The sequence below is a fragment of the Lynx canadensis genome, chromosome F2 (genome assembly GCF_007474595.2).
Source record: "Lynx canadensis isolate LIC74 chromosome F2, mLynCan4.pri.v2, whole genome shotgun sequence".
NCBI lineage: Eukaryota > Metazoa > Chordata > Mammalia > Carnivora > Felidae > Lynx > Lynx canadensis.
The window spans coordinates 77,812,178-77,839,662 of NC_044320.2; the positions used below are offsets into that span (position 1 = coordinate 77,812,178).

A 27,485-nucleotide genomic window follows, 5' to 3' on the forward strand; every position below is an offset into this window, starting at 1 on the left:
TGCTTCGGATTCTGTGTCTCCCTCTCTCTCTGTCCCTCCCCCACTCACACTCTGTCTCTCTCTGTCTCTCAAAAATAAACATTAAAAAAAATTTTTTTTTAATGGAAGAAGGATTTCCTTTAGATTTGATCCTTTTTTGTTTGCTTTCCAGACCTGACCCTTAAACTTTCTTGAACCCAGACTGAAATAAAATTTAGTATGGGGCGCCTGGGTGGCGCAGTCGGTTAAGCGTCCGACTTCAGCCAGGTCACGATCTCGCGGTCCGTGAGTTCGAGCCCCGCGTCGGGCTCTGGGCTGATGGCTCAGAGCCTGGAGCCTGTTTCCGATTCTGTGTCTCCCTCTCTCTCTACCCCTCCCCCGTTCATGCTCTGTCTCTCTCTGTCCCAAAAATAAATAAACGTTGAAAAAAAAAATTAAAAAAAAAATTTAGTAGACATGTCCTATACTGTTCCTGTGAAAATTTGAAAATTAATTTTTGATGTCCTGTGGTGATAGAAGTACCCTGTCCAACCATCTTCTTTCCCCCCATGTATCTGCAGCTTTTGCTAATATTTTAAGCTGTAGTAGCTTATAGAATTTAGCTTTTAGAACATTTTATCCTAACTAGCGATAATATTCCTACTTTAAAAAAATGTTTTTCTTTGATTTTGATACCTGAAACATTATAGTCCTTTTTTGACATTGAGGGGCAATTAAATTCTCATTTAATTATTCCTCAGTGAAATTTTTTGATGTTCCTACATACTTTTTAACATTAAGTGTGTTACATATTCAGAACAAAACTGTAAAATAGATGCAAATCAAGTCCCTAAGATTGATGGATGTCAGCTGGGCTTGCCTGAGTGAAGCCCTGAGAGATACTGACTTTAATAAGATAATTCTCAGTGCACTCATGAGAGACGGGAGATAACCTGTTGAGGTTAGGTGATATGTGCGCATTGGAGCAACTTTTCACTCCTCTATTTTTATGTATTTGACTGTCACGGGATTCAGAGTCAAGGGTTTTAACTGAGACATCACTTCCACAGACCAGCTTTCTCTGATTTTGCAGTCTTGATCCGATTTATTTTCTCTTCGCATGTTGTTCTTAGCCTATGTCATAATCATATTTAAGTGATGGTGTGTGTTTTTTAAAAAGCACTTTCTTCTTGAAGAATATAAGCTCCACGCCAGCAGGACTGTAGTCTGTCTTTCTCATTGCCCTGTTCACAGTGCCTTGTCACTGTTCCTGACCCATAGTAGGTGGGCGATCAATACTTCTAGAATCAGAATTTGGGTTAGCATAGTCTTAAGTTTGTGAAATGTTAGAATTCTCTTTAATCTGGTCTGGAATCTTTCACATTTTATTTATAGATGTCTCATCTGTCAGTTTTGTTACAGCTAATATTTTTTTTTCCCATTGCACATATTTTCTTTGCTTATCAGTATTTTGTTGAGAATGTGGTTGGTGAAAGTAGATAAATTCAGATTAATTGATTTGAGGAATTGATTTTAAATCTTGTGGAAACACAATTTTGTGTAGTTCATTTTATCTACATAGCAGTTCAATCTTCTAAGCACTCTTGAAGAGAAAGGAAAAGAAATGATAGAAGGAGATTTATTGTCTACATATCTTATACGATAAAGATCAGTTCAGGAAGCTTTAAGCAAGTAATTTTTTTAAAACCACAACACTTCTGGTGATATTTATGGACCCTTCTATCTGGTCTGACAGAGAAACTTCACCAGGTCTGTGAACACTGGAGCCCTGAAAATTTATTCAGTATGTATTATTTCTTTAGCCATCTTCTTATCCTTAAGGATTATCAGCAAACTAAGAAAATAACAGGGGCGGCACCCGGGCAGCTCGGTGGGTTAAGCACCTGACTCTTGATTTCAGTCAGGTCATCTCATTATTTTGTGAGTTCAAGCCCTGCGTCAGGCTCTACACACTGACAGCAGGGAGCCTGCTTGGGACTCTCTGTCTCCCTGTCTCTCTGCCCCTTCCCTGCTCTCGCTCGCTCTCTCTCTCTCTCTCTCTCTCTCTCTCTCTCTCTTTCTCTCAAAAATAAATAAATAACAAGGAATTTTCTTCCTAAATGAAAAGTTCACAGAATACATCTTGAGGGCAGTCGTAAGTACTGTAGTAAACTAGCAAGTAGTTATATTTCTTTAGAACATTGTCATGATTATTTAATTCTTATTAGATAATCTAGTGAAATTCAGAATTATGATATAGTTTAAGTTCTGCTTTCTATCTTCGCTCAGTCACCTATGTAATTTTTTTTTTTTTTTTTTTTTTTTTTTTAAATTTTTTTTTTTTAACGTTTATTTATTTTTGGGACAGAGAGAGACAGAGCATGAACGGGGGAGGGGCAGAGAGAGAGGGAGACACAGAATCGGAAGCAGGCTCCAGGCTCTGAGCCATCAGCCCAGAGCCCGACGCGGGGCTCGAACTCACGGACCGCGAGATCGTGACCTGGCTGAAGTCGGACGCTTAACCGACTGCGCCACCCAGGCGCCCCTGTAATTTTCTTTTAAACATATATGCGTCATGTAGCTATCAATCCTTATTTACACACAAAAAATTAATACTACATGGCATCAGAGATTATTCTGGTTTTTTTTTATTTACTTTTTTTTAATTTAAGCATAGTTGACATGCAATACTCTATTAGTTTTAGGTCTACAATGTAGTGACTGAACACTTCTGTACATTGCTTAGTGCTTACCGTAATTAAGTGTAATCACCATCTGTCACCATACGACATTACGACAGTATTGTTGACTCTCCTCCCTATGCTGTACTTTTCGTTCCTGTGACTTATTTTAAGAAGCTTGTACCTCGTAAGGATTTTTCTACTTAGTCTGTTATACTAAGGATGGTGTAACAAATTTATTTTATTGAAAACGGATTTACATTTTTTCTTGCAACATTTGCATATATGTGCTCCCGCTGTCAGGAAGTTCTTTATTGATAGTCTAGAATTTAGTTTGGGGGATGGATGATGTAATTTACTTGGGTTCAGTAAAGAGTAGTTGAAAACTTACTAAGATTTTAACACAGTTGATGAAAGCGCAGTAAGTTATTTTTAAATTTGGAAAAATATAGTCACAGTTGAGCATATAGCATATTGCAACGGAAGTAAGATACACAATTACTGTTGAAATTGTCTATTTTCAGATATTAAACCATTTTGACTTTATTTTAATGCACATCATTTAAATTCAAATGTGTTCTTGAAATTTAGAAAGACATGAAACAGAAAGGAGAGTGAGAACTACCAAAAGTTGGAAGACATACTGTCGCCAGCCATATTGTTCCTAGAAGGATAATTATTTACAGCAGCAAGGATGGGAGTAGGATGGATGTGCAAATCCCAAAACTTGTATAGCACCTTAATTATTTAGACAAGGAAAAAGAACCTACAGATACAATAAAAATACTTAGTAATAACATCATCAAGATGTCTTTGGACCTTTTTTAAGTGTTTGCTGTTAGGTTTTGGTTAAAGTTTTGTACACACAACTACCTTTTTTTTTTTTTAACATTTTTTTTTTGTTGTTGTTTTTTGAGAGAGAGAGTGAGAGGGATAGAGAGAGGGAGACAGAGGATCCAAAGAAGGCTCGGCACTCAAGCCCACGAACCATGAGATTATGACCTGACCTGAGCTGAAATCAAGAGTCAGACTCTTAACCTACTGAGTTACCCAGGCACCCCACAACTACCTTGTTACCTTGTTTTAAATATGGCATATCTGTCTGAATTAATTTGTAGCCTAAACACAACCCCTGCTTAACAAAATGATGCATATACCTATGAAAACAACTGAGTAAGGATAGCCAAGAAAAAGTACGAGAGTTATTTTTCTTACCAAATAATAAATCGCATTGTAAAATTACACACTTAAGGGGCTCCTGGGTGGCTCAGTTGGTTAAGCGTCCGACTTCAGCTCAGGTCATGATGTCGTGGTTTGTGAGTTCGAGCTCCGTGTTGGGCTCTGTGCTGACAGCTTGGAGCCTGGAGCCTGCTCTGGATTCTGTCTCTCCCTCTCTCTCTGCCCCTCCCCTGCTCGGTCTCTGTCTCTCTGTCTATCAATAATAAATAAACATTAAAAAATTTTGTTTAATTACACATTTAAGTTATTGTTCTAACAATATTTGCACTCATCTATCTACCTATCTGTCTATGTATCTATATATCTATCTGTATAGTAGAACAAAATATAGTCCAGAAATACTGGAGAGAGGAATGACTTTTCAATAAAAAGTGCAGTCAATTGATAGTTACTCATTTGGGGAAATGTACAAAATACTATTGAGTATCATAGAGGTTAGATTAAGTCAGTTATTTCATGGCTTAAAATCAGTGCCCATGTTTTATGTAATGTCATTCTCTGACTGACCCATGATGTCGTAGGAGTGTAGACACATAAGTTCCAGTTGTAATTTGACTAAGTGTGTCCTTGGACAAATCACTCTTCCCAGTGGGTTTTTGTTGTTGTTTTTTTTTAATCCCCTAGCGTGAAAATGGAGTAGAATTAGATGAGTAGAGAGTTCTTAAAAACAATCTCTTTTTATGAACACACCTACATTCAGTAAAGTAGATTTTTAAAATCTTGTTTAAGGGTTGGCTGAGCTCCCAACTCTTGATTTCGGGTCAGGTCATGATCTCATGTTCGTAAGTCCATGCTGTCAGCACAGAGCCTGCTTGGGATTTCCTCGCTCGCTCTCTGCCCCTCCCATGTGGGTGCGTGCTCGCTCTCGCTGTCTCTCTCCCTCCCTCAGAATAAATGAACTTTAAAAAAAAAAATCACGTTTGAAAGTAGAACAGTTCATGTTTAACAGAGATTTTCCTCTTAAATGAATGTTGATGTCTTTCATGAAAGAAAGTTAATATCCTTTTCAATATTTTCTCTCAAAGGGATTTTTAGCTAATCAGATGAGAGCTGAAAACTTGAAGGATGCATCTGTATTACCTGATTTGTGCCTGAGTCACGCAAATCAGTTGATGATTATGTTGCAAAATCATAGAAAACTGTTGGATATTAAACAGAAGTGTACCACTGCCAAACAGGAGCTAGCAAATAACCTACATGTCAGACTGAAGTAAGTGACTCTGTTCCATCGAATCTAGGGTGGCTAGCGTTGATTTTTAAAATTTCTACCACATAATGGAGTCATTGTCTCTTACCATTACATTGAAATATTTGCTTGGTTGATAAACTTGGGATTAGATCATTTTTATAGAGTTTGTGTGTCTCAATTTCATTCTATAGGTGGTGTTGCTTTGTGATGCTTCATGCTGATCAAGACGGAGAGAAATTGCAAGCTTTGCTCCGCCTCGTAATAGAACTGTTAGAAAGAGTCAAAATTGTTGAAGCTCTTAGTACAGTTCCTCAGATGTACTGCTTAGCTGTTGTTGAGGTTGTAAGGAGAAAAATGTTCATTAAACACTACAGGGAGGTACGCAAGTTGAATTCTGTTCTCGTTGTGTATGAGCCTTAACGAATTGGTGCGTGATACTAACATCAGCTTTCCTCCTCTTAGTGGGCTGGTGCTTTGGTCAAAGATGGAAAGCGATTATACGAAGCTGAAAAGTCAAAAAGGGAATCCTTTGGGAAATTGTTTAGTAAGTGTTCTTCACTAATAAATTTATTTGTGATGAAAAATGCTGTTTCTGTTTTGTAGATATGAATGTATTATTATGTAGGATGTATGTGATATTAATTACAGTCAGATCTGGAGGAACATTGCTTTTAAGGTCTGTAGAGTTGAATCCGTTGTTAAAATTTAAATATGAAGAATTGTCCATTTGTTTTTTTAAAAACCAGAGGGTTTTTTTTCCCCCCGAAATAGAAAGTTATAAAATAACCATGTTGTTCATTTCTTTACACAGGGAAGTCCTTTTTAAGAAATCGTCTGTTTAAGGGATTGGACTCCTGGCCCCCGTCCTTTTGTGTATGTATTTTCTTTTTTCTTTTTCTTTTTAATTTATTTTTTAATGTTTGTTTATTTTTGAGAGAGAGAGTGAGCTCGAGTGTGAGCGGGGATGAGGCAGAGAGAGGGAGACACAGAATCCCAAGCAGGCTCCAGGCTCTGAGCTGTCAGCACAGAGCCCGACGCGGGGCTCAAACTCACGAACCATGAGGTCATGACCTGAGCTGAAGTCGGACGCTTAACTGACAGAGCCACCCAGGCACCCCTTGTGTGTATATTTTCTAACCGTGACTATATTTTGTATGTGTTCAAACCTTTATTTCAGAAGGAGGGAGATTTTCAGAAACGTGTAGAATTTTTTTTTATCAACGTAAAAACAGTTTTGGTTTTAAAAGCCAGTTGTCATTTAACTCTAAGATACATTCATAGTTTTCAGTCAAGGGTTTTCATAACACAGGAGGATAAGCCATACTATACTGTTAAGCTGTTGATTGGTAGGAACAGACTTGCTTGTTATTTTGCCCGTGTCCTTCCCCCTCCTCTTTCTCTCTCCCCTCCTTTTTCTCCCCTTCCCAGCCCCTTCTCGTCCTTCTGTCCTCTCCCCTTTTCATTCTCTTCACCACCACTGCTAACCACCACCACCTCCATCCTATTTTATTCATTTGTTTACAGATCAGAAGAGGGTAGCTAGCTCTTGAGGTGGTCTTCATTGAACCCATGAGAAATACATTTGTGTTGTGAAACCAGGATTACCGGGGATCGATCATTTTATTTCATGAAAAAAATGATTCCGCAGGTCAAAGAAGTTCGGGAAATGCTGTAGGTTTTTTTGTTGGTCTTCAGATACACTGCTTAGCTGTTAACCATGTTTGCATACTGCAGGATTTCTTAGGGCTTTAACTATGTAATTTTGAATATCTAAGAATAAGCGATGTAATGGGGTTCCCCACACTCTTTAATGAAGAACATCTTGACATTTCTAAATCTGGTTAGGTAATGAATCCAACAATTGGAGTTACTTTAACAGTTGCATTTCTCGGGGGAGCCTGGGGGACCCGGTCGGCTAAGCATCGGACTCTCGGTTCCGTTCAGGTTGTGATCTCACCGTTCCGTGAGTTCCAGCCCCACACCTGGCTCCACACTGACAGTATGGAGCCTCTTGGGATTCTCTGTCTCCTTTTCTCTCTCTGCCCCTCCCCCACACACGCTGCCTGCCTCTCTCTCTCTCTCTCTCTCAAAGTATTTCTTGCCAATATCATAAAGAAATGATTGGGGCGCCTGGGTGGCGCAGTCGGTTAAGCGTCCGACTTCAGCCAGGTCACGATCTCGCGGTGTCCTTCCCGCGTCAGGCTCTGGGCTGATGGCTCGGAGCCTGGAGCCTGTTTCCGATTCTGTGTCTCCCTCTCTCTATGCCCCTCCCCCGTTCATGCTCTGTCTCTCTCTGTCCCAAAAATGAAATAAACGTTGAAAAAAAAAATTAAAAAAAAAAAGAAATGATGTTATAAATCTAATTTGTTTTTAAAGAAGCTGAAATTGGCTTAAGAGTTTATATTTGAAAATGTAATGGAAAAAAGATCCAGTGAAAGGCAAGCAAGGCAGTGTTACGTAGGAGAAAACTTTTCACAGCACAGCAACAAGGCGTGCTAGTAAGTGATAGGCGTAGAAATGGGGCCAGGGCTAGGGAGATCTTCATGGTGAGGCTGTAAGTCAAAGAAAACTTCGGGAACAGCCTATGTGCTAGTGACGCAGATGTGTTCCTTTAATGTTGACAGGCTGCTACCCCATTTTTAAAAAGCTGACGAGAGAAAGGAACTGTCCCGACAGTTAATCACCAACAGCTTATGGTTCCCAGTTATTTGAGACTCAGAAAATAGTATACCATGTTGTCATTGAATAGTCCCTTGTTTTTATTTTGTTTTATTCTATTCCTTAAATGTTAGTAGGGGCTTTGTAGCACGTTTGCTTCTTCGTTATATTGGAATTAATGACAGTAAAAAAGCATTTGTGAATTTGTCCTCTTATGTCTTTTGGTCATTTTTGAGTTGATTTGTTTTGTTTTGTGTAGACACAGAAGCCTCGAAAGTTTGACTGTGAACTTCCAGATATTTCATTAAAAGATCTACAGTTTCTGCAATCATTTTGTCCTTCAGAAGTTCAGCCATTCCTCAGGTAAATGTCATTAGTGTTTTTGACTTGGGTTATCCCCTTACAACGTTTTCCTTATTTTGGAGCTGTGGAAAGTAGCACCAGTAGTCTTAGGAGATGCCCGAATATAGAAATGCGTTATGATAGACTGGCTTTCCTGTGCTGCTTTAGGAAATTTCTAGGGAATATGCAAATGATCAGAAAATGAAGATAAAGTAGAAGGAAATTAATGCCTTACATGCAATTAATTTTTTTTCTAGTAATTACTCTGACTTTTTGTATACTGTGGGGGATTTCTAATTCATCACTGTAACGATTATGCCTCAGGCCCCTGCAGCTGTTGCTGGGATTGATATGAAGAGGATGTTGATACTGTAGTTATTTTGGACATAGTTTGACATATATGCGTGTAGGTATCCATCTTGTCATTGCAGAATCAAAACTCTAATTTAATTGCATTCTGTTTCAGGGTTCCCTTACTTTGTGATTTTGAACCTCTACACCAGCATGTACTTGCTCTACACAATTTGGTAAAAGCAGCACAAAGTTTGGATGAAATGTCACAGACCATTACAGATCTACTGAGTGAACAAAAGGCAAATTAAGTTCTTACAAGTGGTTTGCTTCACTGGTATTACATGTTTTTGTTGCTGTAGCTCTGTAAAGCCTGTCCCTCTCTCTTCCAGGCATCCGTGAGTCAGGTATCCCCCCAGTCGGCTTCCTCACCAAGGATAGAAAGTACAGCAGGAATTGCAACTACTACCTCACCGAGAACTCCTCCTCCGCTCGCCGTTCAGGATCCCTTGTGTCCTGCGGTGTGTCCCTTAGAAGAATTATCTCCAGATAGCATCGATGCACATACCTTTGATTTTGAAACTATCCCTCATCCAAACATAGAACAGACTATTCATCAAGTTTCATTGGACTTAGATTCATTAGCAGAAAGTCCTGAATCGGATTTTATGTCTGCTGTGAATGAGTTTGTAATAGAAGAAAATTTGTCATCTCCTAATCCTATAAGTGATCCACAGAGTCCAGAAATGATGGTGGAATCGCTTTATTCATCAGTCATCAATGCCATAGACAGTAGACGGATGCAGGATACAAACGTATGTGGGAAAGAGGATTTGGGAGATCATGCTTCTCTAAATGTCCAATTGGAAAAGTGCCGACTTGTTGCCCAAGACTCACATTTCAGTATACAGACCATCAAGAAAGACCTTTGCCACTTCAGAACATTTGTCCAGAAAGGACAGTGTGACTTCTCAAATTCTTTAAAATGTACAGCGTTAGAAATAAGAAACGTTATTGAAAAGGTAAGATATTCTCTGGAAATGACACTAAATGAAAAACACCAAAAAGAACTGCAGTCTTTAAAAAGTGAGTATGAAGACAGACTTGCTGCACTCGGAAAGGAGAGTGAGGAAAACGAAAACAAAATTAAAAAGCTGAAAGGAGACTTGGCGTGCCTCGAGGAGGTTTTACAAAACAAAGATAACGAATTTGCTCTGGTTAAACATGAAAAAGAAGCCGTCATCTGCCTGCAAAATGAGAAGGATCAGAAGTTGCTGGAGATGGAAGGTCTCATGCGCACTCAGAGCTGCGAAATCGACGAGCTGAAACACTCGCGGGAGACCGTTCTGGAAGACCTGCAGAAGCTCCACGTGGAAAATGATGAGAAGATTCAGTTGTTGCGGACGGAGCTCCAGGGCTTAGAGCAGCGTCACCTCAAGGAGCTCGAGGACACTCTGCACGCCAGGCACATGCAGGAGGTCGAGAAGGCTAAGACCGACCACGGGGCGTCTTTGGAGAAATTGAAGAAGGAGAATCAGCACAGAATCGACCAGATCCAGGAGTCTCATGCCGCCGCTATCCAGGAGAAAGAACAACAGCTCCAGGAATTAAAACTCAAAGTTTCCGATCTGTCGGACGTGAGATGTAAGTTAGAGGTTGAACTTGCATTGAAGGAAGCAGAAACCGATGAAATAAAAATTTTGCTGGAAGAAAGCAGAGCCCAGCAGAAGGAGACCTTAAAATCTCTCCTTGAACAAGAGACAGAAAATTTGAGAACAGAGATAAGTAAACTCAACCAAAAGATTCAGGATAATAATGAAAGCTACCAGGTGGGCTTGGCAGAACTAAGAACTTTGATGACCATTGAAAAAGATCAGTGCATTTCAGAGTTAATTAGTAGACACGAAGAAGAATCTGACCTGCTGAAAGCCGAATTAAACCAAGTAACATCCTTGCACCACCAAGCATTTGAAGTGGAAAAAAACCTGAAAGAAGAAATAGCGGAACTGCAGAGTAAACTGGATGCGGAATTGAGTGCTCTTGAAAAGCAAAAAGAGGAAAAACTCACCCAGCAGGAAGAGAAGTATGAAGCTATTATCCAGAAACTTGAGAAGGACAAAGAGAAATTTGTCATGAGCCAGGAACAAGACAGAGAACGGTTAATTCAGAAGCTTAATTGTGACAAAGAAGAAGCTATTCAGACTGCCCTAAAGGAGTTTAAATTGGAGAGAGAAGCTGTTGAGAAAGAGTTATTAGAAAAAGTTAAACATCTTGAGAATCAAATAGCAAAAAGGTAAGAATTCCTTTAGGCGGTAATTATAGAATGAAAATATTGGCGAGTCAAATTTTAATTGTGTGTGTAATCACAGTACCTTGATTTACTTACGTATCTTAGGTAAATAAAGTAACAGGTATTTTTATAAAATAAAAACTTTTGTAGTCAGTGTTTCTTAGAAACATTTAAAAAATAACACTGCCTAAGTCCATCAGTGGCTTTTTAAAATGGATTAGTATCTTGATGAGGCCCCTGGATGGGTCAGTAGGTTAAGCATCCGACTCTTGATTTCGGCTCAAGTCCTGATCTTAGGATTTGTAGGGCTCCTTGCTCACAGTGTGGAGCCTGCTTGGGATTCTCGCTCGCTCACTCGCTCACTCGCTCACTCTCTGTGCCCCTCCCCCGTGAGCACATGTGTGTGTGTGCGCACTCTCTCAAATTAAATAAACTTAAAAAAAAATAGAAAAAAATAATAAAAATAAAATGGATTAGCACTTGGACTTCCAGAGGGTGATTTTTTTTTTTTTTTCAAATTTCAAGTGTTTTCAAGGGACGACTTCCTTTTTAATTCATTAAATTCCCTTTGGTTTATGTGAAGTCTTTTTTTCTAATTTCTTCCAGTTGAAAATTACTGTTTTCTCTTCTTTTTAAATTGTGAATGTGTGGGGCACCTGGGTGGCTCAGTCGGTTAAGCATCCCAACTCTTGATTTCGGCTCAGGTTGTGATCTCATGGTTTGTGGGATCGAGCCCTGCATCAGGCTCTGCACTGGCAGTGCGGAACCTGCCTGGGATTCTCTCACCTCTCTCTCTGCCCCTTCCCCTGCTCGCTCGTGCTCTCTTGCTCTCTTGCTCTCTCTCAAAATAAATAAATAAAGTAAATAAACCATTTTAAGAAGTTGCGTATGTATGAAAGATAACGCCTTCCTCTGAGCAGCGCTTATTAGTAAAGGCTAAATTCTAAATTGGGGCTAGTTTCATTGTTATTTTCTTGATATTAAAGTTCAGTTATTCCCTCTGCAGTTCAAAAGATAATGTTTTTAAATTCCAGGTTTTATACAGTGGGGGTTGTTTTTTGGGGGCTTTGGGTTTTTTGCATTTTTAATATTGTTCCTGTCTGATGCTACCGCCTTTTGACCAGAGAAAGTAGTCTTCAGTTATTTCTGCTCTTTAAATTCCACTGAGGGGTTTTATGGCCTAATAAAGAATTTCTGGAACATTATCCACGAGCTCTATCGCTCATTCTTCCAAGTGAATATATTTATAGGTTTGTATGCCTGATATGTTTTAACCTGTTTCTTGCCTGATCACTTTTACAGTCTTCTTGTGATTGACTCTCTGCTGTGTAATATGCATATATTGAGCTACAGTTCAACTTCCCCTTCTGTTTTGAAAACAGAAACTCTTGGGGCGCCTGGGTGGCGCAGTCGGTTAAGCGTCCGACTTCAGCCAGGTCACGATCTCGCGGTCCGTGAGTTCGAGCCCCGCGTCGGGCTCTGGGCTGATGGCTCAGAGCCTGGAGCCTGCTTCGGATTCTGTGTCTCCCTCTCTCTCTGCCCCTCCCATTCATGCTCTGTCTCTCTCTGTCCCCAAAATAAATAAACATTAAAAAAAAAATTAAAAAAAAAAAAAAAAAAAAAGAAAACAGAAACCCTTTACGTATTCTGGGGGGATTGGAGGGTTTAATCCAGGAATCAGGGCCTGCACGAACATTTACGGGGCTAGAGGAGCTAAGGTCAAGGGAATGGCTTCTAAAAACAAGGAAAGCTCTGGTGAAAGAAAACAGATGCTGAAATGCCCACCAAAGCTGATGGCTCTTCACGGCTCACTGGAAAGCTGCCGTGGCGACCCAGAATCTCTTCCAAGCCCCAGTGATGCAGCTCAGTCTGTAGCACAAAATGGGCCGCTCTCACTCACTTGCCAGGAAGCTCCTGGAATTTTATCTTGGGTACACCCACCTCTGGAGAGTAAGCCTGGACTGCCTTTCTCCTTTGCAGATCTTGTGCGTGTGCACTCTCTCTCACAATAAATAAACTTCTTTAAAAAATAGGAAAAAATAATAATAAAATGGATTAGCATCTTGGATTTCCAGAGAAGGATTGTTTTGCAAATTTCAAGTGTTTTCAAGGACTTCTTGCTTTTTTAATTCATTGATTTCCTTCTTTTGGTTTATTCGAAGTTTTTTTCCTAACTTCTTTTCATTGGCAAACTTGCAGTTAGAAGGGGATTCTCGGAAATACAGCCTCTCTGCAGTACAGTGCGGATGAGATTCTAGAAGAGGAGGGAGAGCAGTGGCAGAATGATGACAGTCCAGCGCTGTATACGCCTCATTTCCAACTCAGGGGAGCCTTCCTGTCTCTACCCATATTGATTCCAAATAAAGACACTTAAAATGTCAGGTTTCTGTTGGACATGATTCAGCTTATGTCCCTCACATCACCTCCGATAGCCTCACCCTCTTCAACACGTGAGACTCATTCTGTCATTTTAGCCGTCCTGGAGCTCTTCATGTTCCTCTCTGCACAGACCTAATCTCTCTTTGATATTCTGTAGGTTAAATACTGAAATACAGGGTTAACTACAATTGTCACAACATTTATTACATAGTAAAATAATGAGAGAATGGGAATAAAGATAAAAAAATTGATCCAATATGTAGAGGTTTAATTATGGTAGTCTTTATTTCTCTAATTAGTCTTGCAACTCTAGTAGGTATTTGCAGCTTCCTTCTGTTCCGCACTCCGTTTTCTACCTTAGGCGTTACCTCCGCTGATTTCACTTCTTGGCCCGAAGAGACTGCCGTTAATGGTTCCTCCTGTAATGCGGTTCATGTAGGTGCTCATTTGTTTCTCAATGGACACAGCAGTGCCAAGAGACACCCTAGGAAAGCTTCTGACTTTCAGGCATCTTCCTCTGCCCTTACAGCGTAGGAGCAGCTGTTTCCCGTTGATAGGTTCAGTCGTATCGATACATAATGCAGTTTCTTTCTTCGTGTGTTGATTCCGTGCTGCGATGAGCCCTAGGTGTCCATGTGGTGGTTTAAGCTTCCAGTTCACTGGGGCCCCGGTTCTGTCTCTTGGCAAAGGAATTCTTTTGCAGGGAACTAAACTGGCATGGTCCAGAGTTGTAGGGAAGGGAAGCAAAGTTTTTGCTCTTGGCTCATTGAAATACTAGTTATTCTAGTTTTCATCCTTGGTTGTCCAGCCTGTGTGTTATAACTGTGGGAGGATTCATTTCACAAAGCAGTCTGTGGTTCAGGGCACGCACTGCATCCTTCAGCCTGGCCATTCAGAATGCCGCCCATCTGGTATCCTAACTGAGCTTTCAGTGCAGTGATCCACAGTTGTATCAACCCAGCTGTTTTAAGGGTTGGCCTAAGTGGTAAGATAAGTGACTTCCATGGGCTACAGGCCATGGCTACATACGTTTCGCTGTAAAATGAAATTCCTTGTTCAGAAGCAATTCTAGTAGAATATCATGGCAGTGAATAAGTCCTTTTGTCTGTTCCGGAATGGTGGGTATGTTCAGAAATACTGCGGGCATGGAAGGTAATTCCATTTGGAGAGTAATAAACTGTCCTTGTGAAGACAGATTACTATCCTTTTTCTGACGGAAACAGTCCCGTGTGATCAGCCCGCCACCAGGTAGCTGGCTGGTCTCCCAAATGAGCACTGCCATATCGGGGGCTCGCTGCTGCTTACTAGACGCACAGAAATCCATGTTACTGAGCCCATACGTAACCTCACTTCCTGCCTCTGTGGATAGTTGGCCGTGAACCTTTTGAATAGGACTGATTGATAACTCACAGAATGCTCACCTTGCCCATCTGAGAATTAAGAGGTTCCTCACAGCGGGACATAATATACTCAGAACCTAATCTCCTCATACTTACATATCCTGCACATTTAAGAGCGTGATCCGTATTTCTTTTCCAGAAATCTTCCCACCAGCTTTCAGTCTCGTTTCTCCCGAGTCCCTCACTATCCAGCCGAGCCTTTGACCAGTCTCCATGAAGCAGCGTAAATCTGTACCCCTGACCATTTCTCCTCCCAACTAACTTCGGGTACACTGTTTGACATGTTGCCGCTGGGAACTTTTCCCTTCTCTACTCTTCTTCGGAGCCACTCCTCAGGGGGGCTCTGTACCTCAACTGGACCTTTGAATCGTGGCAGCGCATTTTGCAGAATCCTGATGAAACCAGGCCTGCCAGTTTTTTTCGCTCCTGGTGAATGTCAGAGCGGTGAGGGGGAGAGAGGCAGCGTAGCGGGAGAAGGCACCTTGGGAACCTGAGCCTCTTGTGCCGTATTTCGTTGGCTCTCACGCACGCCACACCTGTCTTCTGAAAGAAGACTGCTGTGTATACCCAGCCTGTGGTTTCAAGTATTCGCTTTACGACGGTCAGCTCAGGTCACCCAGTAGCTTGGGGGACCGTGGCCAGTCTGTCAATCTGTACAGCCCCAGTAGCAAGCCGCGGTCACTTTACAACAGGGAGCCGGTTGTGCGCTTCACAATTCTAAGGGTCTCAGCTGTGATTTCTCCTATCGGCCTCGCCAAAAGCTCTATGCGGTGTTCGTCTCTGCTGCCGACACTTGAGGCGTCTTCTGGCAAATGTGGCCCGAGGGGCGAGCGACTTGCTCGTCGCTCTGGGCCTTGTACCGACCAGGGAGCCTCACAGGTTCTCCCGTAAATGAGTCGGAGCGGCATACCCAGGTGCACCGTAGCGTCTCGCCTGCAGGGTTCCGAGATGCTCACCTGGCAGCAGCTTGGCCCTTCACCGTAGAGGGGGTAGCTCACGTGATCAGACCACCGGGCGCTTAGAAATTTCACCGTGCCAACAAGCAGCTGAATTTGCACCTGTTGCTCTGTCGCTCATCTTCTGGCACACGTGTGCCTTGCCCTGGTCGCTCAGGTGGTTGCCGCTTTTGCCTGCTTGGCCCAAGGAGCATAAATGCCATAACTGTATCGGATTGGTGTGATCTGTTTCTTTTCTTCTTTTTCCCCACCTCTCAGATTAGTGTGAGATCTTGAGGAATCGCCAGAAGACCAGTATCCCTGCCAGCGTGGTTTTGACAGAGGACTAGAGAATTGCTATAATCCAGACACGATAAGACATTGGAAGCGTATTGCTGTTGCTGTAGGTGAAATCTGACGGACTCTTGTGGTCTGTACTAGGGATTGACAGACTGGCCTGTGGGAATCCAGGTTACCACTTGTTTTTGTAAACGCTGCTGGATCGGAATACACAGATACCCGTTCCTTGACCTGTTTGTTGCCTGTGGTTGCTTTTGGCGTAGTTGAGTAGGTCTGACGGGTCATCCGGCGAAAATGTTCACCCGTCCCTTTAAAGGAGTTTGTCAGCCCCGGTGTCTACTTAGAGCTACGAAGAGGGAAGAAACCACTAAGTCAGTAGCTCCGTGTCAGGTAGTGGTAGCCTTGCTGATTGGCCACAGCAGAGAGGGCACGTGTGGAATAACTGTTTTCTTGGAGCCGCTGCCCGATCAAATTGACGAGAATCCATTGTTTTTGTGTGTTTTCTACAGGACACGTACTTAAGTTGAATAAGAATGTGGTAGAAATCTCCCTTATATCATGGGAAGCGAGAGGCGGTTTTAGGGATTTGACTTGGCTTTTCACCATGGAATCCATTGTTTTTGTGTGTTTTCTACAGGACACGTACTTAAGTTGAATAAGAATGTGGTAGAAATCTCCCTTATATCATGGGAAGCGAGAGGCGGTTTTAGGGATTTGACTTGGCTTTTCACCATGATACGTCCCGTCTCCATTCCGTAAATAAGGGAACCAACAGGGTGTCTCCAACAGTTGCTTTTGTGTCTGTTCCACTATAAACTGTGGATGTAAGGGACCCACTGGGTCCAAGCTCCGTGTATCACCTGGCTGTCCCTAATCTCCTGGTGGACCGCAGTGACATTTGAGCCCCTTCAGAGCCAGCATTCATTAGTCCCTCCAGAGTTGGTGAATTACTTACCCAGAGTACACAGTCAGCCTGACAAGTGGGCACAGGTCCCTATGCTAAAGACTATAAAAGAGACCGTATTATCAAACTTTGGCATTGTAGTTGGTGACTGACTCAGGTCTTGGGATTGGGTGAGGGGTAGTGCTTCTCTGTATTTTAATTAGCTCTCTGAGCAGCAGATACTGAGTTGTAAAAAAACAAAACCAAACAAAACAGGCTTTTGAAGTTTTAATCCTTGATCATCCCATTCTGTCTTAGCCCTGCGGACAGCCAGCACCAGAGTGTTTCTGGGTCAGACCTTCTAATTGCCGCTCCAGCACTGCTGTCTATAACAGCCCCACATCGTGTGTCTGGTTAAGTGCCGCTGATCGGCCTCCACCCCTCCAGAGTCTTGTCATTCCCGTTAAGGTCATTGATTTTCAGCGATGTCGCCTCACTCTGCTCTCCCTGTCCTGCGGAGTACCACTACAGAGCCTTTTGAAGTCGAATTTCCCAAAGCTTTGGCGAAGGGTGTATTCTCTGGACCTTCCCAGGGTACAAATAATAAATCTCTTCCACGGTGCCTGTCACCATCATTCTTTGGGTGTCCTCCTCAAGACGAAATTTGTTCTTTAAAAACCATTTTCTAAGATGAAAATCAGTGAGAAGAGTGCCATTGTGTTTATACATTTGTAGATCTCCTTAATGTTTGGCTTAATGGAGTCTCCTGTTTCTGCGTCCAATCTGTTGCGGTGTCTTTTGATTAATGGGTGATAAAAATTCAGCCTTTCACTTACATGTAACTGGAAAAGAGGTATATTTCAAGAGCTTGTTCAGATGCTTGTGAATATTTCTTTGATACTAAATAAAAATCCAACAAATGATGATTTCTTAAACATTGGTTTCAGTATGGAATATTAAACTGTCAAGTGGATTTTTTTCCTACTGTTACTTGCTAATATCTGTTGAACGATCTGTCTTGCACTTGGAGTGGATGTTTTACTCATGCGTGATTTTGTAGCACAACGAATTGGTCATTTGAAAACCACTGGTTCCCGGAGTTAAACGGATCTTGTAAATACTGACATATTTTATTGACAGAAAAACCAGATGTTAATATACCTACCAATTTTATGAAAAAGATCTTAGGTGCTAGGAAGCTCTCAAACTTACAGTGGCAGATACAAGTTTTCTAAGGTTTGGGGCAGGGGGGGGGGGGGGGGTGGTGTTAGTTTTACATTTTCTCTATGCCCAACATGGGGCTTGAACTCATGACCCCAAGATTAAGAGTTAACATCTGACGGAGCCAGCCAAGTGCCCCAAATCTTCTAAAATTTTAATTTATTCTTAAAGAGTGACATTTTACCACTGGTAAATTCTGTCAGGTGTTCATTGAAGTAACACACTCATGTGGGTCATTTTTGAAAAAAAAAAACGTCTGTTGGAAAACTCAAATTTAAATAACAAAGATTGTCATTTTCAGATAGAAATCGTAGAGGATGAAAAAAGCAGCCAAATTCACACAGCCAGAACAGTCATACAAGAACTGTTCCGTGAGACAGACACGCTTCTGGAAGCGGCAGAAGGGCTTTATGTGTTCTCATGTTGTCACACCTGACACTGAAAAGTGCATACTCAGTGGTCAGATTTCGATAGTGACAATTTTTACCACATTGTGGATGTTCCGAAATCAGCCTGCCTTTTTCTTTATCGCTTCGACTGCCTTGATGGAAAGGAAACAGTGACTAAAAGTACAGTTTGGCACTGTTGTCTTTAATTTATGCTAAGGGGTCAGCGATCTTATCATCTACAGATGACAGCAAAGTATAAGAGACATGTCATTTTAGTATTATTGTGAAAATAGCTGTGCTCTTACTCATCCCTCGAAAGTGTTCTGGTCACCTCAGGGTTCCGGGGATCACACTTTGAGAATCGTTGATAAAGGGACTGGTTGGCACCATTGTAACCCTTCGATAAGGTTTCTGTCCATGCTGCTCACCTGGCGAGAGGCAAGTGAGACCATATAAATGACTGGGTGTGGCTGCGTTGCAGTAAAACTTGAGTTACACCAACAGGCAAAAGCCGCACCTGGCCTACCCGCCTTTGTGTGCCTGCCTGTAGTCTAGAATATCTCCTCTCTGCATCGCATTCTCTTGTAGTGTTGGCCATTAGGACCAGGTGTCAGGCAGGCAGTGAAGTAAACTGTTAACATTGAATGTAGAGTCTCTGATGATCGTAGACGTACAGATAATTGTGGCCTCAGTTATCCCTATGTTTGCCTTTCCCCTTCAGACTCCTATCGGATGTATTCCCATACATGTTCCCTATGTTGCTACCAAAATAAATGGAAACTTTGCAGTTGGACTTCCTCCTTGGTTGGATTTTCAACTCGCCTGGGATCTGGAGATTTGAAAGTAGAGATGGGTCTGGAAGTAATTAAATAGTAGGGGAGCCGGTTGAGAGGGGTCAGCCTGTTGAGATGGGACCCTGGGGCAAGGGGACACTAATCTTTAGATGAGGGAACAGAGGCTGCTGCTGCTGGCCAAAACGCCTGGGTGGGGTTCGGTGGGGACAGCTATGGCGTCTCTAAAACCTTTAGCCACCTGAGCCAGACAGCTATAGGTGTCAGCTGTTAGGCCCTGGAATGCCCTATTCTCCCAGAGTTTGTGTCCCGCCGGCAGTGAGGTCGCGACTGCCTGCGGATCAGAGCATCAATTCCAGATTCCTGTCTTTATGCTCTTTTCCCCCAAGGATCATATTTGTGTCTGTTAGGATTGAGTCTAGAAAACAGAATCTCTTAAATACTCCAGGATTAAAGGGTTATATATTAAAATGAGAACTGTGAATTTGGGGAGACCTAAGGGAGGGATGGGGTAAGGGAGTTGCTGCTGAAGACCTGGAAATCTGGATCCAAAGCCATCGGAAGCACCAAAAGTGGGTGGCTCGTCAGGAAATGGCTACAGGGTCACCTGGGTGGCTCAGCTGGCTAAGCATCTGACTGTTGATCTCAGCTCCGGGATCGAGCCCCACATCGGGCTCTGCACTGACAGCACAGAGACTGTTAGGTCCTCTCTTCCCGCCCACCTCTTCCCTTGCTTGCTCTTTCTCTCAAAAATAAATAAACATTACAAAAAAAAAGGAAATGGCTACAGTTCCTTGGAGACTTCTACACCAGTTGCCTAGTGGGGCACCAGTGCAGGCATTTCACTTGGAAAACCCTTTGGAATCTTGCGTAGCACCCATATCTAGCCATAGCCACCTCTGGAGAGTGACAGACTCTTTCTCGTCTATCATTGGCAAACTTGAACTCAGAACTTAACTGGGAAGGAGTCTCTGGACGGTGCAGTTCTAGGCTTCTCTGTCACGCAGAAGAAACATTTGAAAAAAAATAAGTAGGGGCACCTGGGCGACTCAGTCGGTTAAAGCCCCCGACCCTCAGTGTGGGCTCAGGTCATGATCTCACAGTTTGTGAGATTGATCCCGGCGTTGGGCTCCGTGCTGACAGCGCAGTGCCTGCTCAGGATTCTCCCTCCGCCTCTCCCCTACTCACACACTCTCTCGCTTGCTCTCGCTCTCTCCGCCCACCGCCCGTCTCTCTGACCCCCCCCCAAAATGAATAAACTTTTAAAACAAAAGAAATCGGTGAGAAGAAATGCTGAGGCGATGACACAGCCCAGCACACCTTGCTTTCCACCACTCGGTTGGTTGCACATGTGCCAGAGGCATCGTGGAGGGACCGTGGGAAGCAGCAGCAAGACACAAGGATATTGGTGGTATCCGTAATGTAACTCCCACAAGTCGGTAAGGAAAAGGCAAGCCGTTAGGCAAATGGGCAGAGGATAAAAACAGCCAGATCAGTGAAGAAATACAAATGGCTAACATGCGGATAGCTTTTCAGTCTACATGGGATTAAGGAAATGCAAAATTAAAATAAGATGCATTCCTTCCTATGTAACTGGGAAAAATTAATAGTGTACCTTATTTTTAAGGGGAAAGGGCTTTCTCATACACCTGTGTACACAGGAAGTGCAAGAAGAGTGTGTGTGTGTGTGTGTGTGTGGTGTTTGCATATGTTGGCATATGCATGTGTTGACATATGTTTGCATATGTTTTTGTGCCAGGACCATAGTGTCTTGATGACTACAGCTTTGTGATATAGCTTGAAATCCAGAATTGTGATGCCTCCAGTTTTCTTTTTCTTTTTCAGGATTGCTTTGGCTATGTAGGGTCTTTTGTGGTTTCATACAAACTTTAGGATTGTTTGATCTAGCTCTGTGAAGAATGCTGGTGGTATTTTGATGGGGATTGCATGAAATGTATAGATTGCGTTGGGTAACACGTTTTAACAATATTAATAAGTGTTCTGTAGTTTTCAGACTACACATCTTTAACCTCTTTAGTTTATTCCTAGGTATCTTACTGTTTTTGGTGCAGTTGTAAATGGGATTGATTCCTTGATTTCTTTTTCTACTGCTCTTTCTTTTTCTACTATTATTGGTGCATAGAAATGCAACAGATTTCTGCACATTGATTTTTGTATCCTGCAGCTTCGCTGAGTTCATGTATTCTAGCAATTGTTTGGTGGAGCCTTTCAGGTTTTCTACGTAGAATAGCACGCAGCTTCAAATAGTGGAAGTTGGACTTCCTCCTTGCTGATTTGCCTTCCCTTTATTTCTTCTTGAGGTCTGATTGCTGTGGCTAAGAATCCCATCCTGTGTTAAATAGTAATGGTGAGAGTGGGCATCTTTGCCTTGTTCCTGACCGTAGGGGGAAAGCTCTCAGTTTTTCCCCACTGAGGATGGTTATTAGCTGTGGGTCTTTGATATATGGCCTTTATGATGTTGAGGTGTATTCCTTCTGTTCCTGCTTTGTTGAGGTTTCTATCAAGAATGGATACTGTATTTTGTCCAATGCTCTTCATCTGTTGGTGGGATCATATGGCTCTTATCCTTTCTTCTATTAATGTGGTATATCACATTGAGTTGCGAATATTGAACCAGACCTGTGGCCCAGAAATGAATCCCACTTGATCATGGTGAATAATTCTTTTAATTTGCTGTTGAATTCAATTTCTGCTATCTTGTTGAGAATTTTTGCATCCAGGTTCATCACGAATATTGGCCTGTAATTCTGCTTGTTAGTGGGGTTTTTGTCTGGTTTTGAAATCAAGGCAATGCTGGCTTCATAGAATGAGTTTGGAAGCTTTTTTGGAAGAGTTTGAGAATAAGTAATAACTCTTCTTTAAATGTCTGGTAGAATTCCTCTGGGAAGCCATCTGGCCTAGGACTCTTGTTTGTTGGGAGATTTTTGATGACTGATTCAATTTCTTCGCTGGTTATGGGTCTGTTCAAATTTTCTGTTTCTTCCTGTTTGAGTTTTGGAAATGTGTGAGTGCTTAGGAATGTGTCCATTTCTTCCGGGTTGTCCAGTTTGTTGGCATATAATTTTCCGTAGTATTCTCTTATAATTGTTGGTATTTCTGTGGTACTTGTGATTTTATCTGTTTGGGTCATTCTCTTTTTTGGTAGGTCTTGCTAGGATTTCATCAGAGAACCAGGTCTTAGTTTTGTTGATCTGTTGTACTGGTTTTTTTGTTTGTTCCTGTAGCCTTTATTTCTGCTCTAATCTTTATTTCCCTTCTGCTGGCTTTAGGCTTTGTTTGCTATTCCTTTTCTAGCTCCTTTGGTTAATTTGTATATTTGGGACCTTTCCTGCTTCATGAGCTAGGCCTGAATTGCAATACACTTTCACCTTATGACTGCTTTAGCTGTATCCCAAAGGGTTTGGACTGTTGTGTTTTCATATTCGTTTGCTTCTATGTCTTTTTTATTTCTTCTTTAATTTCCTGGTTAACCCATTCATTCTTTAGTAGGATGTTCTTTAACCTCCATGTATTTGAGGGCTTTCCAAACTTTTTCTTGTGGTTGACCTCAAGTTTCATCATGTTATGGTCTGAAAATATGTATGGTATGATCTCAATTTTTTGTACCTGTCAGGGGCTGATTTGTGACCCAGTATGTGATCTGTTCGGGAGAATGTTCCATGTGCACTCAAGAAGAATGTGTATTTTGCTGCTTTAGGATGAAATGTTCTGAGGGGCACCTGGGTGGCTCTGTCAGTTAAGGGTCATGATCCCAGTTAAGGGTCATGATCTTCAGCTCAGGTCATGATCTCGTGGTTCGTGAGTTCAAGCCCCGCCTCAGGCCCCATGCTGGCAGTGCGGAGCCTGCTTGGGATTCTCTCTCCTTCTGTCTCTCTTCCCCTCTCCCACTTGCATGTGTTCTCTCTCTCTCTCTCAAAATAAATAAATAAACTTTAAAAAAAAAGGATGAAATGTTCTGAATATATCTGTTAAGTCCATCCAGCCCAGTGTGTCATTCAAAGCCACTGTTTCTTTCTTGACATTCTACCTAAATGATCTGTCAGTTGCTGTAAGTGGATTGTTAACGTCCCCTACTATTGTTGTATTATTACCATTGACTTTATGTTTGTTATTAACTGATTTATGTATTTGGGTGCTTTCAAGTTGGGAGCATAAATATTTACAGTTAGATCTTCCTGATGGACAGACCCCTTAATTATGATATAATGCCCTTCTTCATTGCTTGTTGCTGGCTCTGTTTTAAAATATAGTGTGTTTGGGGCTCCTGGGTGGCTCAGTCGGTTGAGCGTCCGACTTCAGCTCAGGTCATGATCTCACAGTCTGTGAGTTCGAGCCCCGCATCGAGCTCTGTGCTGACAGCTCAGAACCTGGAGCCTGCTTCGGATTCTGTGTCTCCCTCTCTCTCTGCCCCTCCCCTGTTCATGCTCTGTCTCTCTCTCTGTCAAAAATAAATAAACATTAAAATATAGTGTGTTTGATAGGAGTATAGCTACTCAGACTTTCTTTTGACATCTGTTAGCATGGTAGATGGTTCTCCACCCCCTCACTTTGAATCTGCAGATATCTTTAGGTCTAAAATGAGTCTCTTGTCGGCAGCATGTAGTTGGATCTTGGGTTTTTTTTTTTAATCCATTCTGATACCCTGTGTCTTTTGATTGGAGCATTTAGTTCATTTGCATTCAGAGTGATTATTGAAAGCTGTGAATTTAGTGCCATTGTGTTACCTGTAGAGTTGATATTTCTGGTGATGTTCTCTGGTCCTGTCTAGTCCTTGTTACTTTTGGTCTTTTTGTTTTGTTCTATTTTTTTCTCCTCTCAAGGAGTCCCCCTTAAAATTTCTTGCAGGGCTGGTTTAGTGGTCATGTACTCCTTCAGTTTTTGTCTGGGAAATTCTTTAACTCTCCCTCTATTCTGAATGACAGCCTTGCTGGCTAAAGAATTCTTGGCTGCATGTTTTCTGCATTCAGCACGTTGACAATTTCCTGACGCTCCCTTCTGACCTGCCAAGTTTCACTGGACAGGTCTGCTGCTAACCTCATGTATCTACCCTTGTAAGTGAAGGGCCTTTTGTTCAGAAATCTTTCTTTATTTTTGTATCTTGCACATTTCACTACAATATGTCATGGTGGTGACCTGTGTTTGTTGATTTTGAGGGGAGTTCTCTGTGCCTCTTTGACTTGAATGCCTATTTCCTTCCCCATGTTAGGGAATTTTCAGCTAAAACTTTGTTCAAATAAACCTTCTGCCCCTTTTTCCCACTCTTCTTCTGGGACTCCTATGATACAGATAATCTTTGTTTTATGGAGTCACTCAGTTCTCTGAATCTCCCCTCATGATCTAGTAGGTTTTTTTCTTCATTATTTCCCATGATTTTATCTTCTGTGTTACCTATTCTTTCCTCTGCTTCTTCAGTCCTCATTGTGACTATCCAGTCAGTTTTGTATCTCAGTGATAGCATTTTTTTATTTCAGCCTGACTAGTTAGGTCTTTGATCTCTGCAGCAAGGTTTTCTTGGGTGTCTTCTATACTTTTTTCAAGCCCAGCTGGTAGTCTTATGACTGCTATTTTAAATTCTTGTTCAGATATATCGCTTATATCTGTTATGAGCACGTCTCTGGTTTTGATTTCTTCTTGACCTTTCTTTTAGGGAGAATTCCTCCATCTTGTCATTTGGGCTGCATGTCTGTCTTTTGTGTGTTTCGAAAGCTTGTCATGTTTTCTGCACCTGAGAGTAATGCCGTATTAAAAAGGGGGAATGCACTGTCCCCAGCCTGGCACTTCAGGAAGAGTTTCTGGCGTATGCCGTGTGCACTCTGCTGTTGAGTTTTGGCTGCTCATTCCCACTGGTCAGTCCTGTGCAGAGCTCCTCCTCGCTTGTCCTGGGGCGGGTTTAGACTTTTAAATAGGTATGCTTTGATTTGTTTGTTAAAATAAGCCTGGAAATGGGGCGCCTGGGTGGCGCAGTTGGTTAAGCGTCCGACTTCAGCCAGGTCACGATCTTGCGGTCCGTGAGTTCGAGCCCCGCGTCAGGCTCTGGGCTGATGGCTCAGAGCCTGGAGCCTGTTTCCCATTCTGTGTCTCCCTCTCTCTCTGCCCCTCCCCCGTTCATGCTCTGTCTCTGTCCCAAAAATAAATAAACGTTAAAAAAAAAAAAAAAAAAAAAGCCTGGAAAAAAAATGAAAAAAAAAGTAAGCCAACAAACAAAAAACTATGAGCCTGATTCCAAAAGAACAAAAGAAGAAACAAAACAAAACACAACCCAGTAAGCCTGGTCCTGTTTCCCCCAGAACTGCAGGTGTTGTTTCGAAGCACTGGATTTTCCGAACACTTTGTGCCTGCGGAGTGCTCTCTGTGCTGGTCTTCTGCAGGAGAGGCCCTGTGCCCAAGTAAACACGCGGCTGCCAGGCACAGGGGGGCAGGGTTTGGTGTAAGTGGCCCGTCCTCCATTATGGGCCACCGGGCTGCTCTCTGAAGTCCTGCAGTGTTGTCGTTGGGGGGGAAACGGCACCGCCACAGTCTGTCGTCCCAATCAGGGCGATCTCCCACCCCTTGCTGTTGAGGCAGCCCTACGGAATAGCAGGGCAGGGAGCTGGGGTTCAAGACTCAAATCTTCAAGGACCTGACACCACACTGCCCCGCCCCCCATCCTCCAGAGTAGAGCCTCTCCACGCTGTGTCTGATGCCCTTCGTCGCAGAAAAACAGTCCCATTGCCTGCGCAGTGCACAGAATCTGTGGTGTAGCACCTCCAAAGGCAGCAGTAAAGCTATATGCCCTCTGGGTGCACCTCTGTCCCCCGCCAATGGAAAGCCTTTCGCTGGCACCTGTAGGGTCTCCGGTCCTTGGGGAGGCAATACACCGTCTTCCGGAAGTACTTCGGGAAGGGGAACGTTCTCTCCCGGCGCGCCCTGGGGATCCCTGCACCGCGGCTGTGCTCTCCGGGCCGGCTCCCTCCTCCCTCCTCCCCAGGAGCCCGTGGGAGCCAGAGCTCGGCTCTGGAGAGAGTCGCACGCTTCCAGAATCCTTTCTCATGCTGAAACCTTCCCTCCTTTATACTTTGTTACTGTGTTCCAGTGTTCTGACCAATATCCTCACAGCAGTCTTTTACAAACCTAAATCTGTATTTTATCATTCTGTCTCCAGATAAAATTCTTTAATGACTTTACATTGTACTTCTAATAAAATCCACAATGTTTGGGGCCGTTGGGTGTCCAACTTCAGCTCAGGTCGTGATCTCGAATTTCACGAGTTCGATCCCCCCGTGGGGCTCTGTGCTGACGGCTCAGAGCCTGGAGCTGCTTCGGATTCTGTGTCTGCCTCTCTCTCTGCCCCTCCCCAGCTCGTGCTCTTTTTCTCTCTCTCAAAAAAAAAAAAAAAATTAAAAAAATAAAACGACATTTTATTAGACAAGCACTGTTGAAGACAAGCTAATATGTAAACTCTGTGTATACCTAATTTTAATCCTTAACACTTGGTATGTTGAGTCCACATTTATATTCTGTTTTCTCCGTAATCCTTTGTTTTACATAGCCTGTCAGGTTTCTTTCTGTGCTACAGTTTTTACCTTCCGTACCCCTTTGTCGTCTAGCCCTAAAGGAAAACTTTGAAAACAAATCTTTTACCTTATCCCTTTTTACTATATTACGGATTAAGTGTTTCCCCAGTTGAAGCCTTTCTGTAAACTAAGAAGTGTCAGACTTTGTTAGAAATATTATGTCTCTAACTTCATACTTCATGTTTGCTCATTTAAAACCATCTCTTAGGAGAAAATGGGGACCAAGTTCATATGAATTACTAGATTTTATCAGTAAATTTGGAAGTATGACTAAAAGAATCACAGTGAACAGTTTTTGTGTGATTATCAATTGCTGTAGTATTAATTGTATAATTTTATAGATTATGAAATTACAACAGGAATAAGAGCAAACAATTTCAATATCCACATTGGTTGTAAAATGCCTTCTCATTCCAGAAACATTAAAGTGTCATTTGAAATTGTGTAAATGTACATTTAAAGCAATGAGTTGATTTGGTCACTAAAATAGTGTGGGAATATTTGCTAAGATGGTACCCTTTTTCTTGTGGTTTAACCTATTTGTAAACTCCTTTGGTGGGATTAATTACCTACTTCATGGGCAAAGTTTTTTGATGTACAAGATTATTAGGTTGAAGACAGACAAAATTCACTTCTGTATCAGAAGTTACAGTGCTTACTAACTTGTGTTTGTGCTTTTTCTCTTTGCCTTTCCTCTTCTCTTCTCTCGGGTGCTTTGTCAGCAACCCGTCAGGGGTTAGCTAATTTCGAGGGAAATGAGTATGAATTATGAATATGTGGATTTACTGTGAACATTTAAGCTCGCCTTTAGTTTTGTGTTATTTATTCATTAGCTAACAAAATGAACCAAAACCTGTTTTAAAAATTTAAGGTCTTTTCAACGTACGTGATCTTCACGTATGGGTTTCTTGTTTCTTTCTCTTTTTTTTCTTTTTTTATCTCTGTGTCATGTACATTACAGTTGT

The 27,485-nt window shown here is 42.2% G+C and overlaps 1 protein-coding gene across 2 annotated transcripts in view; it reads left to right on the forward strand.

Moving 5' to 3' along the window:
• The window catches only part of RB1CC1 (RB1 inducible coiled-coil 1), a 94,341-nt gene that overhangs the window by 46,065 nt on the left and 20,791 nt on the right, over positions 1 to 27,485 (forward strand). For both annotated transcript variants that reach the window (XM_030304114.1, XM_030304115.1), the window contains exons 9-15: positions 4,904 to 5,088; positions 5,259 to 5,445; positions 5,530 to 5,611; positions 5,879 to 5,940; positions 7,985 to 8,088; positions 8,534 to 8,660; positions 8,751 to 10,651. In XM_030304114.1, coding sequence (XP_030159974.1) covers positions 4,904 to 5,088; positions 5,259 to 5,445; positions 5,530 to 5,611; positions 5,879 to 5,940; positions 7,985 to 8,088; positions 8,534 to 8,660; positions 8,751 to 10,651 — 2,648 coding nt within the window. The remainder of the gene's footprint in view (positions 1 to 4,903; positions 5,089 to 5,258; positions 5,446 to 5,529; positions 5,612 to 5,878; positions 5,941 to 7,984; positions 8,089 to 8,533; positions 8,661 to 8,750; positions 10,652 to 27,485) is intronic.